The 27,737-nt window shown below is 39.5% G+C and overlaps 1 protein-coding gene across 2 annotated transcripts; it reads right to left on the bottom strand.

Moving 5' to 3' along the window:
• CPA3 (carboxypeptidase A3) lies at nucleotides 1-24,641 on the bottom strand. Of its 2 annotated transcripts, none has more exons than XM_079100712.1 (11): nucleotides 24,493-24,641; nucleotides 24,102-24,141; nucleotides 21,378-21,502; nucleotides 12,814-12,916; nucleotides 12,608-12,709; nucleotides 11,523-11,624; nucleotides 10,863-10,973; nucleotides 9,855-9,945; nucleotides 8,645-8,847; nucleotides 7,107-7,191; nucleotides 1-572 (listed from the first exon to the last, which is right to left on the bottom strand). In XM_079100712.1, exons 1-11 carry the CDS (start codon nucleotides 24,558-24,560, stop codon nucleotides 385-387), a joined length of 1,218 nt encoding a protein of 405 aa, XP_078956838.1. In that variant the 5' UTR covers nucleotides 24,561-24,641; the 3' UTR covers nucleotides 1-384. The 2 variants fall into 2 exon arrangements, with proteins under 2 accessions (XP_078956838.1, XP_078956837.1); XM_079100711.1 differs by having other exon boundaries at nucleotides 24,066-24,141; nucleotides 24,493-24,640.
• Nucleotides 24,642-27,737: the final 3,096 nt, after the last annotated feature.

The raw sequence follows: 27,737 nt of genomic DNA, 5'->3' as shown, positions 1-27,737 counted from the left end.
TGCATTTCATTTCATTTTAATTTTTATCATATTAGCACGTGAAATGATGAAGCCACACGGTAACAATCAGATTCTGGAGAAACTGAAGGTTTTCATTTCTTTTCTGAGTTTTACTGTATATCATTTTCTAAAAATACTCAAAATCATACCCTCTTCTGGTTCAGACTTTCCTTAGAACAAAGAAAATAATTAAAAGTTTCAGTTAAAGCTAGTTTGTTAAGGTGCTACTAGGACTCAACAAAAGCAAAAAGAAATAATGCAGGATTTGGGTCAACAAAGACTGACTTAGGTGACCCGAATCTGCATCTAGGCACAGCTGAAGATGGACTTTCTTACAAAAGGCATGCTTGGATTAATTGGCGTATTCTAATTGAGGGCAGTTATTTAGGAAGTATGCTTGAGGATGTACTTGGCAATAAATTTGACAGCCAGCATAGTCTCTTTACAGGTTGACTTTATCCGAGATTCTGGAAGGAGAAAACCAAATCTGCCTTTATCACGTAGCTCAAAGGCAAATGTGTGTTTGATGCCCAGATCATAAGCCCAGTCTGAAGAGGAACCTGATGTTGGGTCTGCAAAACATAAGCAGTAAATATTTAATTAGAATCAAACGCTAACATTTTTTTTCTTGAAATGGAAATCACTGGTGTAAAATTAGCAATAAAAAATAATTATGTGTACAGTTAATTGCAGTAAAGAATGAGGGTAGTGGTCTGAATAGTACAGAGTGCATGGTAGAACATAATCGTGAGTTTGTAATTATACATTGTAATAAGTGCTGCTTTTAGAAAGTTACATTTGGGTTGAGTCAGTGCTACATTGACTTTGTTTCCTGGCTCACTGGGTTGCAGCTGCGGTTGGAGGTACTCTGAGAAAATGCAAGTAGCCGAGGAAATTAACTGCGAGTCACTGGTGGTTCAAAACCACCAAGGACAACTTCACACACAAGCTGTGCAAAACTGCCTTCTTTGTAAGAGCATAGATCTGTCGATATTCATGTTGCTAGGGTGAATCGTTTTATAGTCGAAGGCCAGGAGAGTGTATATTCGTTTTTTAGGCAGATATTTAGTCCCTTAATTCAAACTTCCCATGTCAAGTTTTATAACATTTTACTAAAGATGCTATTATTTGGTAGAATATTGAAAACAGAAATGCACATCTAGATGTATTGTATCTATCATATACATAGAGGTGACGTAATATATGTAAGTACATATACATACTGTAAGTTCATTTAGGTATATTTAGCTTTAGGTAATAAAAATGTATTTTTGTATGTAAAATTATGCTCTAGAACAAGTAACGAGTTCAGTTGATACCAACAGTGGTGGTTTGGAAGGTAGGATTTCAAAGCTGTGAAGAGGAAAGAAAGAGAAGAGGTGTATTTGGTGGACAGAAGCGAGTTGGTTCTCAAATCAGTCAGTCAATATTTAATAGGTCCAACTCACATTACTTGGGTGGCGTAGAGTACTTGATCCAATTCTGTGACTCTTTTATCCCACAAAACTATTCGGGAACTTACAGCTTAGGGGAGAGACATCGAGGTGCCAGTTCATACAGGAGCAGATCAGGAAAGGAACAATGGTATAAAGATTTATAAGAAGAAAGAGAGGGTGCTTGGCCAGGAGGTGACATTTCACACCCGTGCTTTTCAATGGAGATTGCCTAGCTGGGTCACCTGGTGCCTCCAGGTGGCCAATGGGGGGCACTAGCCTGACGGGATGGAGAGCAATTCCTGGTGAGAAGGGGTCAGAAGGAAGAGGAAGGCCAGGGAGGGAGAGTCTTGGGAAGGACTTGTGCATCATGCCCTGTTTGTTAGAACATATCTACTTTTAGAGGCGTCACCAGAGAGCGAAGAAAGAGGAGGATATGGAGGAGAACCAGCAGGTTCAAAGTCAGGGAGCTGAGGAATGGAAAGAAGTGTCCAGGAGGTCATTGTTGCTGGGGATCGTGGCGCATGTGAGCTGAAAATCTTGTCTGGGATTCTGGAAGGCTGGTATTTTTAGCTAGTTGGGTTTAAATTCATTAGAAAGTAAGTACATAAAGATAAGAGTTCAGGAGGAAGAAGGAAGGTCAAAAGATATTGTGCCTGGTGTAACAATTCAGAGTGTACAATGAACTTGACCAGATTTTAGCTGTGCCAGCTCTCCATTTGCAGTTGATTAAACTGCTGTGCCTTCAAAGGGTTAAAGATGTGGCTATGCCATTCCCAGAGCTTTACTTTATGTGAAATTTCTCATTAAGATTAATAGTGATGACTGAGAATATATGTAATTTGTGATTTTTCATAATTGTGTGATGTTATAGAGTATAATACATTTTCTTTTATGATGCCACTTTGTGCATCTTCTAGACAAATTTGCAAAACAAAACTATATTAAGGCATATAATAAAGGCAATATTGAAAGCTTTTTGCTCATAAGAATATATTATTATAGAATTCAATTTGCTGAACATGATAGTCTTTTATTTAGCTCCATGTGTACTCATTAAGTTATAGCATATATTTATAAAATATAATAACTATCACTTCTCTAAATATCAGGCACCCTTCTAAGTGCTTTCTGCACGGTTACATCATTTAATTAATTCCTCTCCTAACTTATTATGTAAGTACCAATTGCCACTTTGTAGAAGAGGAATTTAGGCACAGAGGGATTGAGGACCTTCTGAAAGACAGAGTTTATAGATGCTTGAATCAAAATTCAAACCAGGCTATGTATCTTCAGAGTTCATGCTGTTAATTATTGCATTTCACTACTTCCTTTGTGCCAATCTATTGCCCACCCAATAAAGTCTTCTATTAGTTCTACAGGATAATTTATTTTTTTGTTGACAACACATTCTTAACATCTCAACCTCTGGAAACGAAACCCTTCGTACTCCTTTCAAAGCACAACACTAGGTGCAAGAGACTTTGTGCAGTGCAATCAAAGCAAATAAAAATGAAATTGAACCAAGCTGGGAATCCATACAGAATGATGCCGGTGACTTAATGTGTGCTGTGTTTACTACCTACTTGATAGAGAATTTTCTAGAAAATCATAAAATTTTGCCGAGTATTACTGCAATGCATTAAATATAATGGCCTGCACTGACATAGCAACATTAAGTGAAAATTCTATTTTAAGCCAAAGCTGAAGCCAGAGATACAGGAGCATAAATTTAATTATTTTCTCACCCTTCTGGTGCCCCACAAGGTCATCTCAGTTTGAATGTCTCTTAGGAAGAAGACATTGGGTGTCCTAGTCTATCTATGAGTTTCAACTTTCTTCTTTTCAAACTGTAGTGTGGCATAGAGTTTGGAAAGGAGGGCTGACTGAGAAGGAGGAGCAGATCTAGCATTTTGGGGCACAGAGAAAGCAGCACTTTGGAATGAACTTTGTAATTCCTGATGTGACTCCCAGCCAGATGTCACCAATGATGCAAGCTATCTGGTTCCTGTCAGTTCAAATAACTGTCTGTGCTCACTAGGGACCGTATGTAGTTATTTCTAAGATGGTGGAGGATTGGATATGATGCTAATATTGATGCGGACATCTCACAGTCTTTTAACATCATTGTTTACACACGGTGCTGTCTAAATGTGGCTACTTTTGGGCTGAAGAGTTGGTGTAACATTTTCACTCTGGTCCGAAAATGCTCATTTTTGTTCCTCTTCTGCCCCAAAGCAATGGAATCTTACTCTAATTCAATTTCACAGTCTCTAAATGAGGGTTGAGCCTAGATCAGTAGTTCCTGACCCAAGTTTCATCTTAGAATCACTGTGTGTAGTTTAAAAATATGCTTCGCTCTGGATGGATGGAGTCAGAATCTCTGGGGGTAGGGCCTGGTCACCATGTGATTTACAAGCTCCCTGATGATTCTGATGGGAAGTCAGACTTGAGGACCAGGGACTGTGTCATCTCTTTAGTTGCCACCTGGATTCCAACATTTATCATTTTAACTTATGTGATATATTTGCTTCTTAGGTTCAAATTGCAAGTTTATATTTCTTTCTTTCTTTTTTTTTTTCCTGAAGACTTGAGATCTCTCCATAATTTGGGTTGAAAAAATGTTTTCACGATCCTTTTCTTCTGCCCTCATCAAATCAGAGAAAAGTACTGGCAAGAGCTGGATGTTTCCCCCAAATCCTGGGACTTGTTAAGTGACAACCAGGACATTGGAATGACTAAACTTCCATCACGAGGTGCATTCATTTCCTATTTTTACCAAGTCAACTACTTGGCTGCTCTCTGCTTCTCATGAATGTTTGATTAACATTCAATTAGATGCTTTATTAAAGCAGTTACTCCTAGAAATTTTGGACATCTCTTGAGCTGCTGCAGCCTTATGCGAAAGAGGCAATTCTTTGCAAATCTCAAGTTCTGAAAAACGGATTTAGTATAATATAATTTAAAAAGACACTTCCGCACAGGTGTAGAGGATGGTAATCCCTCTTGATGCCTTCCTCCCACTTTGGAGGAACACAGGTGCCTCCGCACCCTGGTCTGTCTGCTCCTCCCAGGCAGCAGGGGACTTCACTCTTCCTCCGTCCCTTGAAGCTCCAGGATGCTGGACTTTAGGTAGGCCTCCCACCAATTCTTGTTCACTGAGAGATGGTGATACAAGGGTGATGCCTGCTGTTCACGGCTCTAGTGTTCTTTCACTTTGTGCGCACACATGTGTGTGCACACACACACGCACACACACACAGATAATCCTTTGATGCTCTCACTGCCTTTTGCAAAGTTTGCTCCTGTTTGGACCCTTTGTGTGTCTTTCCTGCTCAGAGAAGTGGTTCATGCCTGAAGCCTGGGAGGCTTTCCTGGCCTCCTCTCTCTCAGCATCCATGACCTAGGCAGCCATTTAAACTGGTGCTCTAGTCTGCCTTGTTATTTACCTTGCTCACTTTTTGTTCACTCGTGTAGCTGGGTACATGTCATCTGCTTTTGAAATCTTTTGGTCATTCTTCTGTAGTGCAATGTCACCCAGCATGGGCTTCGAGGGAGCAGGACCTTTCTGGATGCTGGGGATCTTACGTGTCACTACACTTTTGCTTCATCCCTTCATCAATGACTGATGGGTGATTGCTGATGAATGTTCTTGAGATATCAGACTTGACTGCCTTTTTTTTTTTAAGTCATTTTTCCAATTCCACCAAAGGAGCTTTGAACGAGTAGATTCTAGAAGTGATACATGATGATTCTGGCACTTTAAAATTCCACAGCAGTTACGGAGAACACAGATCATTAGTTCATGTTTATTCTCTTAGCATGGGTAAAGGAAATTGTTGTAAGCAGTAGCCAGGTGGCATTATGACAAGGATTCCGTATATAGGTATTATTATTATTTTTTTTGATCCACAGATTCTCAAAGTACAATGTGAATATGAGTGTGTTTGGTGGTGGTTGTGATGCTCCTGAAATGTTTGAAAGTTTAAAAACCACCTTCATATTTAAAGAGTTGGCTACTGTTGGCCCCGGGGAATGATACTGGCTAAGCCCAGCCCAGTGTTGTGGTCTCAGTCTGTGTTCACTGCTTTTGGATAAGCCGGGCACCCGTCCCAGGGCATAAGTTGTGGGAGGGAATTCTGCAGTGTTCCATGCCCTGCTCTGGGCTGTGTGTTCGGGTCTGCAGGGACATTGGAAGCATTGTCCTTATTTCTGAGGTAAGTTTGGTTAAAAACTTATTGTAAACAGTTTTACAGAAGAATTTCCTCCAAAGTTTGGAAGTAGTAAGAGCTAAATCTTGAACTTGGTTTGGAGAAAGAAGTAATTTTTACGAAAGTCTTCCCAAACTAAGTCAGTGAGAGGTTTCTATAAAGAAGAAATGACCTCATTTCCCAGGGTCTGAATTAATGGTTTTTGGTGAAAATCAAGTGAACTTTTTTTGTTGTTGTTGTTGATTTTGTTGCTTTAAAACAAAAAAATTTTTTTTTCATTTCAGTTACAAAAAACAAATGGTAAAGTAGTATGAACCATGGTCAATTGGTAGACTTGGGATTTCCTAAAGCCTGTAATTGAGTACTGGATTTGCGAATTCCTAGAAATGGTACATAGTACTGCTCACTCTATAGGGATTCATGGAGATTAATTGAGATCATGAAATCCAAAGGTTAAGCACAGGGCTAATTTGTAAGAAAGTATCAATAAACTCTTGCAGATATCGTTGAGTATATAGTGTGAGGGTTGGAAAATTATGGTCATTTTCCTGCCTTTGTGAATGAGGTTTTATGGGAGCATAGCCATGAACATTTGTTAACTTATCATCTGTGGCTGCTTCTGAGCACAAAGCTCCAGTTAAGTAGTTGCAATAGAGGCCACACTACTAGCAAAGCCAAAACCACTAACTGGTCCTTTGCAGAAAAAGTTTGCTAATTCCTTGTGCATAGAATAAAGGACAAAAAAAAAAAAAAAAAAAAAAAAAAAAAATCAAGGCCAAGAAGTCTAAGTCAGCAATTCAAGAACACACAAAAACAATGAAATTCTAAAAATAGTGAAGAGCAAGATGTGGTACTGATAATATAAAACAAGGGTGATAGAACTGTGGTAGACTTTCTTAGTCCAGCCTATGGGTTTCAACTGACCCTAATGGGAAGGGCAGGCAGGTTGGAGGACAAGAAACTGGCTTCCATGTTAAAAATGGCTGAAACCGAATGTGTACCCATTTTCCCACCAGGAATTAGGGGAGAGATTGTGCTTGCATGGAGATAAGACCAAGGGAGAAAGAGTCCAGTTAAAATTAAATAATGAAAAAATTACTATAGACCTTGCTGCAACTAATTCTTGTTAGTTCCTGTGAAGATAAAGTGTTCATGGTGGAGATGGGGAACGGGAAGATGGAGGGATTAAGCTGTGAATCTGTATTCAGTTAATAATTTCTGTTAATCTCATAACCTTGTACAAGTTCAAACAAGTTCATATTGCCTGTTTTAGGAAAATCTCATCCCAGGAAACAGACACTCTGTTCCTTAGATTCACACATAATTCAGAATCTCCTCTGAAAACTCGGGTTCAAGTTAGCAACTCCAGATGTCTAGTCCTAATTGATAAATTCAATAAAGTTTCTTTCATATTTACTAAAAAAAGGTTAGGAACAAATCTCAGTAAATGATGGGAACTTACAAACTGTCGACGCTACTGGGCCGTAAATGTATTGGGTTTCATATCGAGTTGACAGGACATCAGTGCCAATCCGTGCAACTTTGGCCTGAAGAGAAAGGAAAGTTAGACAGGAATAATGGAGAACTATGTAAATTTGCTAGGGAGTCAAAAATCAATTTTAAAGGTTATTTGACACTTGAAGATCAAAATAAATGGTTAAATGAAAGATTTATCCTCGCAGAGGTATGCTATCATCACCAGGGCTTCGAAATGTGAAATCAATTAGACAGTGATGTCATATCTCATTTTGTATTTTTGTCTTTCTTCTGTCTCTGCCTCCCCTGCCCCCACCTTTATTTTTAATAGAATGCATTTTTATTCTCAGATTTTTTTTTCCTCTTATATTTTTCTCTTTCAAAGTCAGTGTCTCTGGTTGATCCCACATTTCTCATTGTTTGGTCTGTTAGTTCCCACTCATCTGACTTCATTGTGCCCAGGAAGGAAAGGTTGTTGACTCCTCTTTAAAGCAGTTCTGTTGAGTTAGGGTTTCACATCCAGAGTGGCATTTCATGATCTTTAATAAATGTTAGTGTTTTGTGTTATAAAAATTATTGTTGGAATGAGCTTTAATGGAATATAGTCACTAACATTTGTACTCAAAATGAAGATTCTTAAGTCTATATATAACTAAGAAATAGATGAGTGATTAATTAGTTTGCTGTGTGAGAACTTTCACTTTACTCAGTCATTGTTGGTATACACATGTATGTTTTATTCCTAATAACATCTTCTTAAGAATAATGCTAGTGTGCTGAAGACAGTTGACTGAGATCAAAACAAAAATTGGAACCTCTTTTTTATTTCTAAATTAACTGTATGAGGCAGTATTTGAATCACATCTTTTACTGGATGTGCTATATTTGCTAATCACCAAAGGAAATGGGGCAATAAACTTTATCTACTTATTTCTTTTCTTCTACAGCAATTTAAGGTATTTATCTACCTATCCCACTATTTATCCTGTCTGTTCCCTGATTCATTGGAACTCATATGCAGACATGATCAAATAGTTTTCATGGAAAGACATATAATATTCAAGAGGTCACAGCTTAGGAAAGAGGGCCTTCTTAGTGACAAAGCTTCACAACATTCAGAACGTTGTGAACATTCAGAATGTTTAGATGGAGAACATCATTTACAATTTGATTGGGAGGATAGAAATACGACGGATCTCCTTAAATATGGTGCCTGAGGAACAGGGCTATTGGGCTTTGGCTGTGTGTGGTTTTACACTATGGCCCACGGTAAATATTGAGCTGCAGAGTGGTGGAATTCTGCTCTGAAGGCCAAACCTTTTTCCTCCTATTTTTTCTTAGAATCACATTATGTTGTCATCTATGTACTTTTATCAGATGAAAAATTAAAGATCATAATTTCAAATCCCCAGCAAACTTCATTAGTTTCATGTTGAAACGTGAAATTCCTTCAATGTAACCCAAGTTAATGAAGAACACACAGCACGTCATGCCTGTGGAGAAACCAGATTGTTCTCTACATACCAGGTCCTCGTGGTTGGGCGGCAGCTTTAACGTATAGCCATAGGGAAACAGTAGCATCTGGGAGTAGGAATGGAAGGAGATGTAGGCCCGGATTGATTTCAGGTGACTTCGAATGAAGTCAGCGACAGCTTTTGTCTCTTTCTCGGACTCTGGAGCCGGGCCCCGATAAGTGTCCTGACATGGGTTATCGGTGTTAGGAGAAGCTGCAGGGGACACGGGTGGACCAGATCACAATCCACCCACCATCAGGACAGCCTGCCTCTTCTGATGTGGGCTCCCAAGATGTTTAAAGTTCTTTGGCCTCCCCTATTTACAGGGCGACCAGAAGTTCTCTGGGTCACGGTCCCTGCACGCTAACTTTGCACACACGCCTATCGTAGCAAACTTGGTCCACTGCAATACTCTTAACCTTGTTTACTTCCTCTTCCTTTCCCAGGGCCATGGGAAAATACATCAGGAGTGTCCCAGGGACTAGAGCCAGGGAGACCCTGGTTCCAGCTCAACCCCAGCTCTAGCTCCCAGGGTCTGGTGTAAACTACCTTCTCTCAGCTTGACTGTCTTGAGACATGTTTTAGGAGGAAGTTCTCAATCAGGGGTAGCTGCTGTGATTATTGAACTCATTATGGCAGAACAGAGTTAAAAGCTAAGGTGATGCTTTTAATCAAATTAGGCAAAGAGGAAACAAAAGAATTGGAGCTATCTTAACTTCTCCTGAAAGTCTTAGTGATAAAGTCACAGTTGTGCCCACCCCCATGCTGTATCCGAAGCAGCAGGTTCTGCTTATCCCTGCCTTTCCAGCAAGTTTTACACTTAAAAAAAAAAATTTTGGCACCAGATGTTTCTTTTCACTAAGCATTTAAAGAATGACTTGATGGTTGGTTTTAACCACTGAGATTTCTCATGATTTTCAAGAACAGGAAGGGGAGGGGAGGTGGAAGGACCTCTGAAGTCTTTACCCCTGAATGGTGCCTGGCTTTTAAGTAGGCTAGATACTCCTCAAGAGGTGGCTTGGTAAACAGCCTCTTCCTCCCAACTTCCTCCCGCAGAAGGACTTTCCTGATCCCTCTAAAGCAGCGATGATTAGCTTGCATTTAGTAGATAAGAAAATTAACCTTCAGGAATTCCTGTTCTTACTGAAACGAGTATGTGGCTCAGTTCAGTTCAGCGAATAAATGCGCAAGTGATTTTCCTCAAGGCCAAGTCTACTCACAGTTCCAGGACACATTAAAATTCCTATTGAGGTCAGTGCCAATGCACTTGGAGTTGTGGTTCTTGGAACGATTTTTTTTCCACATGCGGTTCTGTGGGATTGAATGGTGGAAGTGTTTACCAAGATCACTGTGGACTTTTTGACTTGATCATCTCACATTCTGTGTGCAGGTGTCTACAGCTTTACTTGAAATGTATCTAGTTAACCTGAGTCCCTTTTTGACTAGAAGAATATTATTTTCTTACAATTTCTAATATTTTCCAAAACATGATTTTTAATACTAACATCCTTAGGCCTTGATGAAATAGTTCAATTAGTTTATGTAAACTCTCGATTAGCTCTATTAGAAAATGATCAATGTTGTTCTTTAATTACCTATAATATAAATAACTTTATTTCATCTTTTGCCATTTGTAGATAAAATACAAGTTAAATTGTGACCTTTAGACTGTAATTTTCAGAAAAGAACTTGATGTGATAGCATGTTTGAAAGTTCAGTATTAATCTTTTTTAGCAATAGTAGGTCAATAAAACATCCTGTTAAAAGATGGATAGACAGATACCTGTATCTCTTTTTTATTATTATTTTTATTATTTATTTTTATTTTATTAGATTTCATCTAATTCCAACCCAGAGTGATGGAATAAAATGACTTTAGAATCAATATGCTCACAGAAGTCTTTAAGTGGCTTTTATTCTTAGCTAGAATATGCTTTTGCCATATCATATAATCATGTACTTCCTTTATAATAAGTGCTTTATTTCATTTTCCCATGTCATTCATTAGCTTTAGCAGCAAAAATTTCATATTATTTCAAGGACATCTATGCAACCAGGAAATCATAGTTGACTTAATCTGAAATTAAAATTTAAAACATAAACATTTCTGAATTAGAATTATCTAGCTACCCAAACCTTAAACTTACTGCATAGCCATCAATGAATGTACACGAAAGCCAGTGAATAATATATCATTTATATGTAGACAAGAGAAAACAGAGCAGTACCTGCGTCCATGACCAAATATATCCATCCACATTGAACACAGGAAGAACATAAAAATTCATTTGGTCCAAGAGTTTGGTCATAATTTTGTTTTTTCCATAACTTTTTGTTGCCTGTAGGAGTAACAACAGATAAATAAATAAATAAATAAATAAATAAATAAAATTAAGTTATTGGTGGGAAATTTAGTAATAGCTATCATTCCTTTTGTTATTTGCTCAAAGGTCAAATGATTTCAAACATTTTTTTTTTCAGAATTTGCACAAAATAAATGACCCATATAGATTAGATACAGAAAAAAGTCCCACTTCCTCAGACTAGTGACATTAATAATTGAAATCTGCAGGGTGTAATATAAGAGTGGTTTTAGACTTTCCATACTTAACTACAGGAAAAACTTTCATAGGATAGCCTAAAATAAAAATGTTTCTTTTAGCTTCCTAAACTTTCAGGTGGGATTTGAGAAGTTTGAAGGAAGGTATCAGTTTTATAAAAACTTCGATGATGAATAAAATCCAGAGCGTTTCTGCTTTGACAGCACCAAGTGCAGGGTCCTCCAGAAAATTGGAACCGCTCTCATCTGGAAAGGGGGGTCGCCACTCAGTAAAATGCAGGGACTTGAGAGTCAAAGGAGAGCCACGAGCGAGCGCCCAGGCACTCACCTGATAGACAAACCACTGGCAGAAGGCTGGGGAGATCCATTCTTGGGCATGAATGCCGCAGTCCATAAAAATAGCCTTTCTTCTTCCATCTTCCTTCCCAACCTATTGAAAAGAGAACTTGAGATGCTATTTTGCCTGAACTCACACACAGATGCCCTGTCATCCAGTAACTCATACTCTCAGGGAAATTCCTTCCCCTGTTGGAAAATGGGAGCTGTGTTTGCACGCTGTCCTCAGGGAGGACCATGACGCCTACCCTTAAATGTCTAATGCATAATCCATACGCTGCTACATTGAACTTTTAAAACTTTCCTAATGTCAGAGCTGCTTCAGTTTTTTATTTAAGAAAAATGTAACCTATGATTTTCTTATTTCATTGCTAACTTTCTCTGTTGGAGATGTAGATTATCAAGTTACTTCTGTTTCCTTTTGCTTTCTGTTTTTTTATGGACTGGGGGCATTAAGCTCCAGTTTTTGAACGAGGAATGAGGAGGTAAAACAGGGCCTGATACTTGGAGGGTTGTCCTTTTAAAAAGAGTTCAGATATGTTTTGGGTGGTGGAGATACTGAAGGCAGCCATGGTAAGGATGCTTCTGGGAGGGGTATCTTTGGGTGCACGGAAGTCTGGTAGTACTAAGTGGCAATCATCAGCCCCCTTACAGAAAAAAATAAATGCCCCATCGACATGAGTTGGGATGCCTCATGTACTGTTCTGGGGTTCTGTGGGTGTCTGACACTTAAATTTTTCCTTAAGACATTCATTTATCACTTTGAATTTAGTGGGTGGAAAAGGAGTTTAGAAGCCAAGAGCATCACAAACTCTTGCAAGAAAGCTGTGGAATGAGATGCTTATCAGGTTCGTCCACTCTGCAGCCTCTGGCAATTTATTCAGAATCTTTCTTGGTTTCATAAAATATCACTTGTTACTTCTGTTCTTGATTTGATGTCTAGAGTTTAGGTATTCTTCAGAGGATCGGACGTTTTCGCTGTCTCACAATTGGCCCAACGGTGTCACAAAGTAACATTTAAATTCATGTGTTTTTTTCAATAACAATAAGAATCAGTGGTTCTTGAATTATTTTTACCTTGAGAACATACAGGGGATTATCCTCAAAAGTAGATCCAATTTTAATACGAGAGACCATTTCAGGGTGCTTATCCACCATTTTTTCAGTCCAGGCTACAATCTTAGGAGCGAAATCAATATTGAGGAATTAGAACAAAGGAACACTATATGAAAACAAATGATAAAGATCACTTTTTAAAACATAATAGGCATTTTACACGGTACCTTGTCCCAGTTATTATACTTCGCATAACTGTGCCTGCCTGGGATAGCCTCTTTAACATCAAACTGTTTTTCGATCTCTTCTTGTAGATCATGAATCAGGATTCTGTTTGACCCGGGTGATAAAGTATACATTTTATCATGGGAAAGAAAAACACAGTTATCTTTTATTTGCAGACAATTTCTCTTCCTTCTCCTCTATCTTTAACCAACCTTGCCCCCTTTCCTGTCCAGCCACCTCCTCCTGACAAGTCATGTGTCTGATTGCTTATCTCCCTATTTATCGAGAGCTGTCTGTCCAACACGATAGTCTCTGCATGCAGGTGACTGTCGAGGGTTTAAAATGGGGCACATGTGAAGTATATATTGAATTTTGAAGAATTAGTATAAAAACTATGGAAATATCTCACTAAAAAGTGTTACATTGATAACATATTGAAATAGTAATACTTTGGGTATATTGGATTAAATGATATATATATATATATTTAATTTGTTTTGATTCATTGTACACAAATGGGGACACCTGTTGTTTCTCTGGTTGTACACGAAGTAGAGTTGCACCATTTGTGTAATCATACGTGTACATAGGGTAATGATGTTTGTCTTATTCTGTTATTTTTTCTTCCCCCACCCCCTCCCACCCCTCTTTTTCCTCTATACCATCCATCCTTCCTCCATTCTTGCCTCCCTCCCATCCCCCCTTATGTATCATCAACGGCTTATCAGAGAAATCATTTGGCCTTTGATCTTTTGGGATTGGCTTATCTCACTTAGCATGATATTCTCCAGTTCCATCCATTTACCTGCAAATGCCATAATTTTATTCTTCTTTATGGCTGAGTAATATACATACCACATTGTGTATATATACCACAGTTTCTTTATCCATTCAACAATTGAAGGGCATCTAGGTTGGTTCCACAATCTAGCTAGTGTGACTTGAGCTGCTATGAACATTGATGTGGCTGCGTCACTGTAGTGTGCTGATTTTAAGTCCTTTGGGTGAAAACCAAGGAGTGGGACAGCTGGGGCAAATGGTGGGTCCATTCCAAGCTTTCTAAGGATTCTCCACACTGCTTTCCAGAGTGGCTGCACTAATTTGCAGCCCCCCCAGCAATGTATGAGTGTACCTTTTTCCCCACATCCTCGCCAACACCTATTATTGCTTAAATAAGATATATTGCTAAAATTAATTTTATCTCTTGCTTCTTCGCTCTTAAATGGCTACTAGAATATTAGAGTTTCCCATGTGCCTTGCAGTGTGCTGTTACCCTATTCCCCATCCTTCTCCGAAGCACCCACACATTCGCATACGCACAGTGCAGGCAGCGATGGAGGTTTTCTGAACACGTTTCCCCATCATCCCTTGATAATTCACACTGGAAGAGCTCCAGAAACTCGAATGACAATAATGATAATGATGATATTAGTACCCAGGTACTCAGCATTTGCCAGGTGCCGTGCATTGATCTAACCTCCTTATGTACATCAACTCGCTTCTGCACATGGGATCATGATCTTCATCTTTCTGACGAGGAAACTGAGGCACAAATGTTTAAACAACTTTCCTATAGCAGTGAAGCTAGCAAGTGGCTAGGTCAGTTTGGAGGGGCTGATAAAAGAGGCAGGAAAAATCCCTGGAGGCTGAGGTTAGAGGTCAGAGGCTCATACCCCCACCTTCCGGTTTTTGTCTCTTCCAGAGTCTCATCATGGCGACATCTCTTGGAGGCCCTCCCCTCTAAGGGTTTCCTGATGTCCTGCTGTGCTCGAATCTCCAGGTCTGGCCTCTCCTCTCAATTCCAGACAAGCATGACGGTCTACCTTACATTTCCTCTTGGGCTCAGACATGCATCTGTTTAATAGGGGCCAGGTGCTGCTGCTTCACACATGATTTTATTTAATCTTGTCAAAATTATCACATTTTAGAGATAGGGAAATATTGCTTGGAAACCATAAGTACTTATGGTTTGTATATGTTGGAGTTGGGAATTTGGACCCCAAATACTTGACTTCAAGATTTATATTTTAAAAATGTCATCTTCATCATGTATATAAATATTTTTATGTGTTTTGTTTGTTTTGAGATATTCTATTCAGATCCACAAATCTGTTTTCCATCTCTTATGTAATAACAAGCCATATGTAAATATTGTATGATTTGATATTGGATAAAATGTTTCCTTGTTCTTTTCAATATTTTTGTCTTTAATCAATGTTTTTGTTAGAATCATTTTGGAAATTACTAGAATCATCAGAAAAATAGATTTTTGATAGGAATTGTATCAAATTATGGATAAATTGAAAAATTTTATTATTAATATTGGACCCTAATATAGTTGTTCCTTTTTGATTCCTCAGTAAAATGTTGTATATTTTGATTGTTTATTCATGTAGTTTTAGTCTTGTGAGTGTATTATTCCTGAATATACTATTGGTTATTATTCATATTTAAAAACACAAATTGCTTTGTTAATACCTGTTAGCTACTTTATTGGCTTAAAAGCTATCTTTTCAATTAAAAAAACATTTAGTTGTGTCTTCAGGGTTTTCTGTGCAGTTATTTTTTCTGCAAATAACTATAATTTCTATTTTTCCTTTTACTATTTCTTTTTTCCCCTTGCTTCATGTCATTGACTAAACTATCTGAACAATAAAAACAATAGTAACGAAAAAGGGCATTCCTTTCCCCCTCTTCCAGCAGGAAAACTTCTTTTAACATGAAGTATGCTATTGAATGCCACTTGAGATTGATATGGCAATATCTATTTATGTGATCTAATTATTATTTCCCACTGAGGTAAGGTGGCATTGAAGACTATCACTATGTTCCTTGAGATTTTGAATATTATGTTCAGTTACAGGAGGTTTACCAACACCCAACCCAGAGTCTGGATCCTCTTCTTTTACACATAGTTCTAAGCTTATTTAGCCAACAAGGACCCGTACTGGATCTGGGGAAATGATTGGCTGAGAGCAAGCATACTGATGTCAGTAGGTGACAGACGACAGGAGGAAAGGAGAGTGAAACCACCTCAACAGAAGGATGTATCAAACACAGGGGTCAGTGGCCCTTGATACTGTCCAAATGGCCCCAAGCACTGTGGTCGCTTCTACAGCCCTTAAGAATGTCACTCTCTTATAACATGAAAATTCACATTCACAGTTATAATTCTTTAGCAGAGAAGGTAAATTGCATTCATAATATTGCATTTTACTGTACAGAGAACTGTGTAGTATGATGGAGATATTTTAAAGAAAATATTTTTTAATAACGGATTTTTGAGGCTGTATGAATCTAAACAATTTCCTTATTTGGACCCTCTCACTTCCTGTTGATTCCATATGAATACAGATGTCGCCCTGCTTTAGGGAAGGAAATGCACGGACACTTTTCTTTTGTTAGCGGTGAGTCCTGGATGCAGGAAGATACTGTCTATCTTTTAGCATTCACTCCAGGCATTTAGTCATCTAGTCATCTATCTAAGGAGGAAGCAGAGGACCACGGCCAGCGTTCTAGAGTCTGAGCTACGGTCCTGCTACTTGATGCTTACTGGGATCTTGGGTAGTTTAAGAATTTCTCTGATCCTCAGTTTTTTCACTTGGTTATGTGAGGACCAAAAAGACCATCCAGGGCTGTGCTGCAGCCGGAATGAGGAGCAATCCGGGAACAGCTTGGCCTGTCCCAGGCTTCCAGGGAGTCTCAGAATAGTGGGGTCGAGTCAGGAAACTGACAACCACTTTACAGAAGCAGCACATCTTTAGCCCAGATTTGGTGGCGTGCGCCTGTCTGACTCTGCTTTCTTCACTTTCTTACCATAATAAACTGTGACCCTGCAGAGCTGCTCTCTGCTTACTTTCTTCTTGCAGATTGACTGACGGATCTGAGTTCTGATGCGGAACACAAATGCGGTCTACTCCTAATTAGAGTTTATTTAGCACATGGGACCAAGTACTGCTCATGAATATTGATTCCCATTAACAGCACTGACAAGCACATTATTATGCACATTATCTCTAACTCTCTGCATGCTTTGCTTTTGACTTATGAATCTGGGATTTCTGAGAAAGCACATGTGTGACCGCCAGCCTGGACTCAGGTGGACCACGTTTCACAAAAGCTGGCCCGAAGCTGGAGGAGGGCTGACATTATATTTGGGTGGTCACTACAGATAATAGTTGCTTTAAGCTCTAAAGAGATCACATAGCTTTATGCTCCACTCGCGTTAATAGAAGTGGGGGAATCAGGCAAGAGAGGAATGTTGTGATCCCAGAGGCTGATTCAGAACCCACAGCAGTACGAACTAGTCACAAGAAGCTTGTATCTAAGAATATTTTGAGACTTACACACATCAATTCAGCTCTTGTGAGAACAGCAGCAAAACAGAAAAGCATGTGAGCTAAAATACGACCTTCCCACAAATGCCGCGGCACAAGGACATCAGAATGGTGCCAGATTGTTGCTGATGGGGACTAGAATTAAGCCGAAGGCGGGAAATGAGGAACAAGGGCCAGATGTTATTTTCATGAGCCCTTCCGCTATCCAGCAGCCAGGCGCAAGCCGATGAAACCAAATTTCTTTCTCCCAGATACTATGTTAGTATTCCAACACTGGCTTATTTTGTTAAAAAAAAAAAAATCCTTAACTGTAGGTGGAAGGATTACCACTTATCATTGAGGATTTAATAATGCAAGCGACTGATGTTTACTGAGTCTTTTTTCTGTACTGGGAACTCTGCTCAGCTCTGCATTTACATTTTTTCACGTCAACATTGTCAACAATGGCAATTTAATTCCATTGTCACTCCCATCTTTCTGGAGGTCAAGTCTGTGTCCAGAATTGTCATAGCCACGGAAATACAGGAATCTGGGCTTTGAATCTGACTTCTGACCTTAGCACCCTGAGGTCATTATGCCACGGCACCTCCATCAGCGAGCCCCTGGGTGGAGCATCAGACCCGGGTTCTCCTCAGACTTCAGAGGCCTGTGCCAGGTGTGCCCAGCCAACCAACCCTTGTGTGGTGCTGTCCTTCAAGGTCGGGGGCACGTGAGAGATTTGGAGAAGCAGTAAGATAAATCCTTTGACAATTTCAAGGCTGCTTTTAGAGAGTATCAAAGAAGGACTGGAGGACTGTGTGGGGTAGTGTATACCACCGCTATGTACTCTGGTGTGTGTGTGTGTGTGTGTGTGTGTGCACGCGCGCGCACACGGACAGTGGAGAAGGCGCTTCGTGAGGCAGAGTCATTGTTAGGGTGTCTTATACAGCTGGTCTGGACTCCCCTGATGCCCACATTACAGCAAGTCAGGAGCTCTTCAAAAAGTATGGGTTTAGCTTTCCACAAAATCTGATTTGGTAGCTCCCTCATCGGGTTACCAGGCATCAAACTCCACACTTTCCCACATGGATTTCCCAACATCTGAGGCATACCATGTGTTGGATAATAAATTTCAAGGCACTGATTTATTCACTAGGAGGGAAGCAAACATCTGGTGTGAGCCTCTAGTTATTCCCTGTTGCCCTGTGTGTGTGTGTTGTGGTGTATGGTGTGTATGTGGTGCATGTGTGGTTGTGTGTATGTGTGTGTGCACTCATATAAGCATGTGCATAAGTGATCTTTTCTCTACTTGAATTAATATAAGTAAAGGAGCCAGTCATAGGTTCCTGTCAATCTTCATGAAACCCCTTTGAAATGGGTTCCATGATCCCCATTTCATGGACAGGTAAGTGAGGTGGGGATAAATCATTAGGATGATTCACTTATTTGACAGGACTGTGTTTATACTTGGAATATGAACTTGTGCCTGGCTAAGCATTATTAGCAATCAGACACTCTTCTGAAGTGTGGATTAGCACCACCAAGTCACTTTGGGCTATATGTCTTTTACATTTCCCACGTCAACTCATGTGGTTCTTAATAAGATTTTGCTAAGTTGTACCATTTGAGCTATATTTTTATATGAATAGTGTTTTTTGAAATTACCTTTCATTAACAACTTTTCTAATTTTAACTTCTGACCAAAGAAAAGACCATGTTCTGAAGATCGACTATCTATGTGTAAAAAATTAGGAGACGTGCCAGGATTTTGAACTGCTTCATGTAACATGGTGCCTGTCTCCAAGGCCCAGTCCAAAGGGTGTGCTTCCCTTTCACCATTTGTTCTCCAGTCTGTTTGGGTTTGTGAGTATATACATATTATTTGGCTTTTGGACTTGGCCCTTTATGACTTTGTAAAAGTGTAAATAAAAAAGAAGTAAGCATGCTACTTTAAAATCAAATCTGGCTTAGTAATTCAATTTTCTGAAAATTAAAAAAATATTACACACAGATGCTTTAAACTAAATAGTGGTTTATATGCACTGTCTAATGAAGGGTGTCTAAGTAAATCATTGTGTCAAACCAGCCTCTTAATATGGTTTTATTCAGCCCGGTGCCTGAGTCCAACCAGATGTTTCTGTTCTTAGAACCCTCTTCTGTTACTGACTGACACCAAGTAACACATATAATTAATATGCAAATAAAATTATCTATATAATTAGTACTTTGAGACAAGATTTTAAATAGTTCTTGTCTGCACAGATCACTTTACATATTTATATTTTTGAGGAAGATAACTATCTAATTATGTGGCTTTCCCACAACTGTGGCTAATTTGGGCCAATTTCTAGAAATCATGTCTTAATTAGATAAAACTAATTTTTATAGGTAGATTAACCCTTTGCTTCTCCATGTGAATAGCAAAAAAATATCTTGGTGTAAGACAAAGAGAAAAACACACTATTTTCGAGGATGCAGATTAGACTCCAGTGGGACTAAGGTTCAGGCCAGGAGAGGCCAAGAGGACCCAAGACCAGAAGGGTGGGTGTGGGTGCTGTCCACCTGCCTAGCTGTCTTCCTGTATTTACTTTAGCATTCACACCCAGGTGGAGCAAATGACTTTTTGTCTACATTACAAGAATGTTAAGGAGAACAGAAATCTCATTTTTTACCCTGCTGTTCAAGCCAGCTTATATAAAATTTGACTAGAGCACCACTGTATTTAGCTGGGCTGGATACTGGGTAAAGATGAATTGACCCTGGGAATCCACATCAGGTACTAACGAGGTCAGGTGAGGAGGTAGTGACTAAGGCACACAGCAAGAGGCCCGTCATGTGAAGGGAATGGAGAGTTGGAGCCCAGGGTTCCTGAGGGTGGAATCAAGACTTCATCTAAACCTAGCTAAGCCGGCAGTGTGGAATGTACTAGGAATTTCTGGACTCTTGGAGGGATAGCTATAAAATGTCTATTTCCAATTTTAAGCATGTCATTTACAAAAGCATAGAAAAGCACATTTAATCTGTTAATTAAAAATGATTAAATGCTGGTTTCAATTCATTAACTTCTACCTCTCTATCACACTCCTCTTGAAGGAACAGTGCAAACAAAAACAGTGATCAATAACCATCACAAATAATTGCCTGCTATTTTAAAACTGTGAAAAAGAATGCTCTTTGTCTTGTCTTGTGGGCAAGTTTTAATAGCCTTTATATTTATTTGTGATATTGTGCAATGTCATAAATATAACCAAATCATGATGGGCAGTAGTTGATCTCGCTCTGCTGTGTGACCTTGCTGTCTTCAATAGGCTTTCTTCATCTTAGAAGACTTTTTGAACTAAAGCACTAAATTAGGTGAAGGCATGAGATAGCAAGTGGAAAAAGAAAGAGCTCATGCTTAGCAGTTTTGGACAGTGAGCATCTCAATAAAGGAGGATCCTGGGCTGATAAGGCCAGGAGAAGTCAAAACTGGACCTCTCAGGACATCAAACTGCTGACTGTTTGAATGTCTAAAAACGCAGTTTGTTAAATTATGCATTGATTTGTGACATTCATTGCTAGGTTCCCTTCTTATTCATGGCCCCAGGGTCCAGACTGCATGGCCCATGGTTGTTGCTCAATAAATTCTAATTTCCTCTTATTTCTCTGTGGAGCCAGAATGACTCATTTCTGAATCTTTAGCTATTTCAGATTCTCCGGTCTTTGATATAAGCCTTATTCTGCTGCTTTTCTTTTTGTTTTCTTTGAGGAAAAATTTCTCTTATAAAGAACGATTTATTTATTGTAAATTTTACATGTACCATATCTCCGATTTATATTTCTAGACGAGCACTTCTTTGGTTTCCTTGTATGTAGCAGGAGAATTCGAATCCAAGCACATGGTGCTGGTCATCAATGACAGTTCATGAACTCTGGGCCAAGTGTACACTGTGGTATAATATGTGGCTAAATGGTCCAGGCCTGCTGTCCTGGGCTCTGCAAGATGCTGGTTTTGGAAATGGCAGATGTAGTAATTATCATTCTTGCAGATCAGGACAAATGTCAGTTGGAAGGTGAGCTGCCGATGATCTTATCACCTCTACAGGCTGCTTCCATAGTCTGTTTGGAGGTAACTGTGAAATTTATTTTATGAGCTTGGTTTTTGGGGAGGTCCAGTTTAAAACTAGTTCTATTGTAATACTTTCCTTAAAATTTCAAGTCTTTTGAAGCTTTGAGTTTTTAACACATTTGAATATTAGCAAAGGACTTACTCATAGTGCATTTTGTTTTGATCCAAGACAGACTGGATGGATTGGAATTCCTTTCCACGAACTCGGAAATCCACTGTCATGTTAGCAGCTACGTGGTCGGTGGCATCTGGATACCAGAAATCAAGCTGCAGAGATGAGTTCACTGTTAGTCACAGTGGCTTATTTGCCCATCCAGGGCATATTTGTAAAGAGATAACCATGTATTATGCACCATAAAAGGAATTTGGGGTTCAGTGTGGCTAAGGTATGTATTCTTCTTTTAATAAGTTAATGAGATTTTGGCAAACATATTTAAGAACTGTTGACTGTTAGGGGGTGGGAAAGAAACCGTATGCACAGATTACTGTTTCAGGACCTTGTATTTACCTGTACAAAAAGAATAGGCAGCTTTTGGTTCATTGCTTTCCTTCTATCATTTTGGAGTTGAATAGGATAGTCGCATCATTGATTTAGCCATAGCATATGACTCTAAATGGACACTTACATGTATTTTTCTCCCCCCTAGTCAGGTATCAAAACCAGATGTGCCTATAAACCCTGGAATTTCTGGAAGCTTTATGTCCAACAAGGAGGCAGAGTCTCCCAGTTTCCCCATTCGTTAGCTGTTCTTATTGGGCATGTTCCTGAAACCCTGCATTTCAGTCCTCTCCCCTGAGAAAATGGGGGCAACAGAGCTCTCCGGGGAATGTTGTGGCCATCATTAAATGGTACAAAGTCTGAGACATAAAGGAACGTATGAGTGCCGATTTTCTTCTTTCTGTTTTTTCCCGCGTGAGAATATCAGATTTGGTGAATGGACCCAGAAGGATAACATTCAGGTTAACATGACTTTGACAAGATTCCAATTCTCATGGTTCTTCAAAATCACACTCCATTGTGAAACCAAAGGAAGTACAAGTTCCCAACCTGGGAGATGAGAAGGAAATGCTCCATCTGTCACACCAAGATGGTGCGTGGCCATCTGTCAACTGAATTCCACTGTAGCTCTAGGACAGTCCATTATGGGACACTATGAGGCTGTTATGAACCAACTAATTTTGATCAAAAGGTTATAGCATGAGTGAGACACGAGGATATGGCAAAGGCAAGTTAGGAGGGCCATCAAATCACGAGAGCAATTTCTTCTAGTAAAGTAATATGGAGTAAGAGTCTAGAGCTCAGTGAACTTTGTAATTATTTTGAAACCCCAGGCCCAGAGCTGGATGGGATTATTGAAGAAGCAAGAGGTTGGGTGGGAGACAGATCCATTGTGCATGTGTCCAACATGTAAACTTTGCCAGATGAGGAACAGGGTATCTCAGGAGCAGAAGGAGTCATCCAGACTGGATCATGAGAACTGATGTCCGGGAGGACTTCCTGTAGGAAGTAGTTCCAGCTAAGCCATCCCCAAAGAATAAGGAAGACTTAGCCAGGTAAAGAGGAAACACATTGCTTTTGAGAAAAAGTATACCAAGTGGGTGAAATTTTGATATCTGTATTTCTTGAAGGGTAAGAAAGAGTGTGGTCAAACAAGAGACTACAAAGGGCAGCAGTCTGGCAGATCATGAAAGACTTTGAACACCACACCAATGCCAAGAGAAAAGATTCTCATGACTGGGCCAGATTCTCAGTACTGTCCAAAGCTTACTTAATTTTGATAAAAACCTTACAGAACAGGTAAGATGATTAGCCTTCTCCAGGAAGAAATTGAGATCCTGCAAGGCCACAGAACTAGTGCAGAGTTGGGATTTGAACCAAAGCATTTGGCTCTGAAGAGCATATTTTTCCAATACAAGGCTGCCTCTCAAGGAAAAGTTTCAAATGAAGAAACGCCATTGTTAGGTTTGAGAGAGAGCAATCAGGGTGCTAGGCAGACTTGGCTTTGTGGGAGGCGTGACCTGAACCCTGAATGTTAGATAAGGGACAATTAAAATTGTCCCAGTAAGTGGTAGAATGGACAAGGACACTGGTAGTGGAATGGAGAAGAAGAGTGTATGTGGGGAACATTTGACCATGGAATAGGGGGGACTTTTGATTGATCTGATGTGGAGGTGACAGTGGATGTTACAGGAGTCAACCCCAGATTTCGTTCTGGGTTTAAATCTGATATTCTCTTGACTATTTAATTTAGCATTCTTGAACTTCAGTTATTGCTTTAAATTATGGCCATAGCATTGCAAATCTGCTGGAGCATTTTAGATGATGTATGGAAGGTGCCTTGGATACAGAGCAGAGGGACAACTACCAGGATGGGGAATTTAGCCCGTTAGATTTTGAAGGCCTGATCTCATTTGCAGTCTCTTTTTAAAGTGTGCTTGCTCTTGGAAAGGGTCACACTTTGATTTCAGCCAGGACTTGGACATTATCAATTTATACTGTAACAGAAATTTTGCCACCAAGGGAGATCAGACTGGGTATGGGGAGAATGGAGAGGCACCAGCAGGGAGAGAAAGAGGGCCTGAACTGCCCCTTATTTTACAAGTTTACCTGGAAAAAGGTGTTGTTTGCAAAGTTTGGGGGAGACAAGACAAATGGTATTCCATGAAAACAAAAAATATTGAGTTACTGGCCATTGCTGGTTTACCAAATAGCACCCGCCATTTCCCTTATGGCGGAGAGTCTCTGGTAGCCCTGAGGGCATTAAAAATGGAAAAGAGAAGAAGGATCTTAGAGAACAGAAAGATCAGGTGCAATGTCTCTCGCTCTTACCTCGCTGGTTTTGGCCAAATCCTTCAGGATGCTCACTTGGTTTTCATCCTGGGGCTTCACGCGGACCACCTTCTCCCTTCAAGAAGACAAAAGACGAACATGTGAACCCTAGAGAAACATTCCTAGTGCTCTTGGAAGCTCCTAGTAACTGCCTACGGCCACAGAACGAGTGCAGAGCTAGGATTGAAACCATTTGGCGCAGAGCATGTTTTCCCTAGAGGAGACTGCCTCAAGGAAGAGTTTCAAAGGAAGAAACTGGCCTTAGGTTTGAGAGAGAGAGAGCCATCACATGGCAGTGCAGACTTGGCTTTGTGGGAGGCAAGCCCAGAACCCTGAATGCTAGCTAAGGACTCTTAAAATTGGAATCTCTTCCTTCTTGGAATCCCGAGAAGTCCCAGAGGCTGGAACTCAGCATGGTAGACCTTACCTGTCAAATCGGACAGGAGCAATCGCAAGGGTGGTAGCCAGCAGAGCCACAGGCAGGAGGAGCCTCATGGTTTCTCTTTGCTTAACTTGAGACCTTCTGTCACTCTCTGCCCCAGCCTTTATCTTGAGCAGCAGCTGACTTCCTCTTAGAGTTTTGTGAGACCCACTGTCTTCATCTCCATGGTGTGTGTGTGCGTGTGTGTGTGTGTATGTTAATTAAGGAGGGAGGAAAGAAAATGAACCTTATAAGTCTGTGCTCCTCATCTACCTTCTACAGTAGGGAACCTCACTTTAGAGATAAAGGGTAGAAGGCAAATTACTTTATCCAGTATTTTTTTTAAGATTTTTTTTTTTTAGTTGTAGATGGACATGATAACTTTTTAAAATCTATTTATTTTTATGTGGTGCTGAGGATGGAACCCAGGTCCTCACACGTGCTAGGCAAGCCTCTACCACTGAGCTACAGCCCCAGCCTCACTTTAGTCAATATTTGCCAAGGTAACAGAGCTAATCATAGCGGGATGGAATCAGCCAGTTCTTTTTGTTCTAAAGTACTCCCCTACCACCATGCTTGTATAGAAGGGTTCTTTAATTTTTAGTTTTTATATTATTTTCTTTCATACCAAAAGTTTATTTCAAGTATGGCAGTATGTTATGTGTGTACAACATGCACAATACCTACATACACATGCGTGTTAATTGAACTTTTTTCATGAGAGCTTAATCTTTGCCTTCTCTCCATGATGTATGCTATACAGTCTTGTTTAGTAACTTTAGAGTTACAGGTCTTATTGCTCACTTAAGTCATTTGAGTTTTTCTACACAACCAACTGGGACATCAAAATACAATGTTCAGAATTAACAAAAGCAGAGAATGGACGAGGAAGTTATTTTATGCTGCCACTCTACAAGGAAAGACAGAATGAGAAAAACATCCATTTGAAAGGTCAGGAACGTCCATTCTTAACCTGATGGTTTCCAAGCTGTTTCAACAAAAGTTCAAAAATGTTTTTAAAAAATCCTGACATAAATTTTGTTGTCCTTAAATGACATGGTATATATATCAACTGATGGGCTAAAAAATTGAGATGTTTTTGTTTACAGTGTTTGAAAAGGTACTGAGCCTCTTAGTTCCAGAAAGTCCCAGGAACATCTCATCTTAAATTTGCTCTTGAAACATGAGATGAATTTGGAAAACTGACCACAGAACCTTGGTGGGCGGGTGGTTTTTAATAATGTAAGATATGTTTATGAATAGAGATTATAATCCATTAAATTAAAAACATTTTAATTACAAGATATTTTGAATATGCTGAAATATTGTAAGTACTGTGGGAAAGGCAAACATATTCCCCACACAGTATTCACGAGGTTGTATTTTTGTCATAGTTTTCTGTAAAGAAGCAAACATAATCAGGCTTTTTGAAAGTGGAATTGATGCAATCAATTGGTCTACCATGTAGAATCCATTTGAGGGTTTCTTTAGTCTTGAACACAACTATGGACTATTTGGAAGAATAGCATCATTTCCCAGAATCAAGATAATCTCATAGAATAAAGTGAGTTTTAAAAAATCAGATAGTTTATCATTTCCTTTCCAAAATGATCTCTTCACATTGGCGATGGTATAGATGGCTACCTAAGAATCTTCTTAGACTTGTGGTTATGCATTTCATTATGGAAACAATACCAATGAGCAGATGCCCCCTTATCTGCAGAGCAACAAAATGCCATTCCTCTTCATCTGATGGGCGTGTGATATAACATCAGACTTCCTGATCTTCCCCCACGAGGGATTCCTGGTCTCAACCCTGAAGATAAGGAAGAGAAGGGTTTTACAAACGCCTTCCTGTGCTTGACCTTGACCGGGCTGATCAGCTAGAAACCCCCGAAGCGAAAATTTGCTCCATTGCTTTGACTGAAGGTGTGCTGGACCAGGGCACACTGGAAAGGCAGAGGTGGAGCTGGGATCCAGGCAGCTGTACCCTCAGAGGGGGGCTCCTGAACACCAGCTGCAGCCCCTCGAGTGGGCCGCCTGTTAGTGTGGCCCTAACAAGTGCAGTGAGGCTGAGGTGGCACCAGCAGGGAAGTGGTACCTGGTAGGAGCTAAAAATCATGCCCTTGCTTTGTAGGTGTGAACAGAGACTCAGAGCTCGTGACTGCTGTGTGCAGAATTTTTGATCACCAGCACGTATCACTAGTTAGATTGGTGTGGTGGCCGTGATACTTAAGGAGAGGACTTCTCTCCATATTTATTTTGATGTGAACAACTTTCAAGAAAAAAAAAAAATTTTTTTAATTCTGTGACTTTCCTTTTTGGAGTTTCATTTTTAGCTTCTAAAAGTTACAAATGATCGCCGAAAATAATTTTGCAAAATAGAGGGAAGCTGAAAAGAAGAAAAATAGAAATCTCCCTTAATTCTAGCTTTCTGATACATTTTGTTGAAGCTTTTGCTGTGTGAGGGGTTTGAATACTATGGAGAGGGCTTCAATGTCTGTTTTTTGGGGTGCATAGGGAGAACTCTTCTATTTTCTTTGGGGCTCTAAATGAGTGTTTGAAGGACCCTGAGGTCTCTCAGGATAAGATTTTGGTGATAAATAAAAGAACATCTTTGGATTCCTAATACTTGTTGCATTTCATAGTTGTCTGTTTCTGAATAAGATATGGACATCTACCCTCCCAATTCTGTTTAGTCTTTGTTGAAAAGCACAATAGATAGATTTCAGGAATGTTCTGGAACTTTCTCTCAGAATGGGTGCTATTTCTTGGCATTCGTATAAGGTTCATCATAATCTTCTATTACCAAATCAAGACTAATAAAAGGTTTTCTTGGCACATGTATGGAGTAGGATGAATAGTTACTGGACACTGCATCATTTTAGGGGGATTAGGTAGACTGTGAGGTTTCATAGGAAAACCTAATCTCTTTAAAAGGCAATTTAAAGTTGAATGCTTCACACAGCAATAATTTTCCTTTTTTTTTTTTTTTTTGAGCTCTGCACTCCTGGGATTTCTGTAGTAGTGATGGTTATCTAGCTACAGTTTAAAATATCACTTTATTTTTAACTCTACTTTTCTATATGTCTTTGAACATTATCACTATAAAGAAAATGTCCTAGAAAATGGAAATGAAAGTTTTCTTGTGTTTAATAGGAAATAGAATCTTCAAACAGTTCTCCTCCTTCAAATCCAACCCAACAAATTGCTAGAATAGCTTTAGATATACTATTGAGGGCATGTTGAAG

This window comes from Sciurus vulgaris, assembly GCF_902686455.1.
Source record: "Sciurus vulgaris genome assembly, chromosome: 10".
NCBI lineage: Eukaryota > Metazoa > Chordata > Mammalia > Rodentia > Sciuridae > Sciurus > Sciurus vulgaris.
This window is presented reverse-complemented; position numbering and strand designations above follow the sequence as displayed.

Bases quoted from the DNA above. Each gene is read 5' to 3' on its own strand.
- CPA3 (XM_079100711.1), bottom strand. From the start codon at position 24,560: ATGAGGCTCCTCCTGCCTGTGGCTCTGCTGGCTACCACCCTTGCGATT. The intron at 21,503-24,065 runs GTAAGAGCGAGA...TCATCTCTGCAG, and splicing joins ATTTGGCCAAAACCAGCGAG to CTTGATTTCTGGTATCCAGA. The intron at 12,917-21,377 runs GTAAGTCCTTTG...CGGGTCAAACAG, and splicing joins CAAAACAAAATGCACTATGA to AATCCTGATTCATGATCTAC.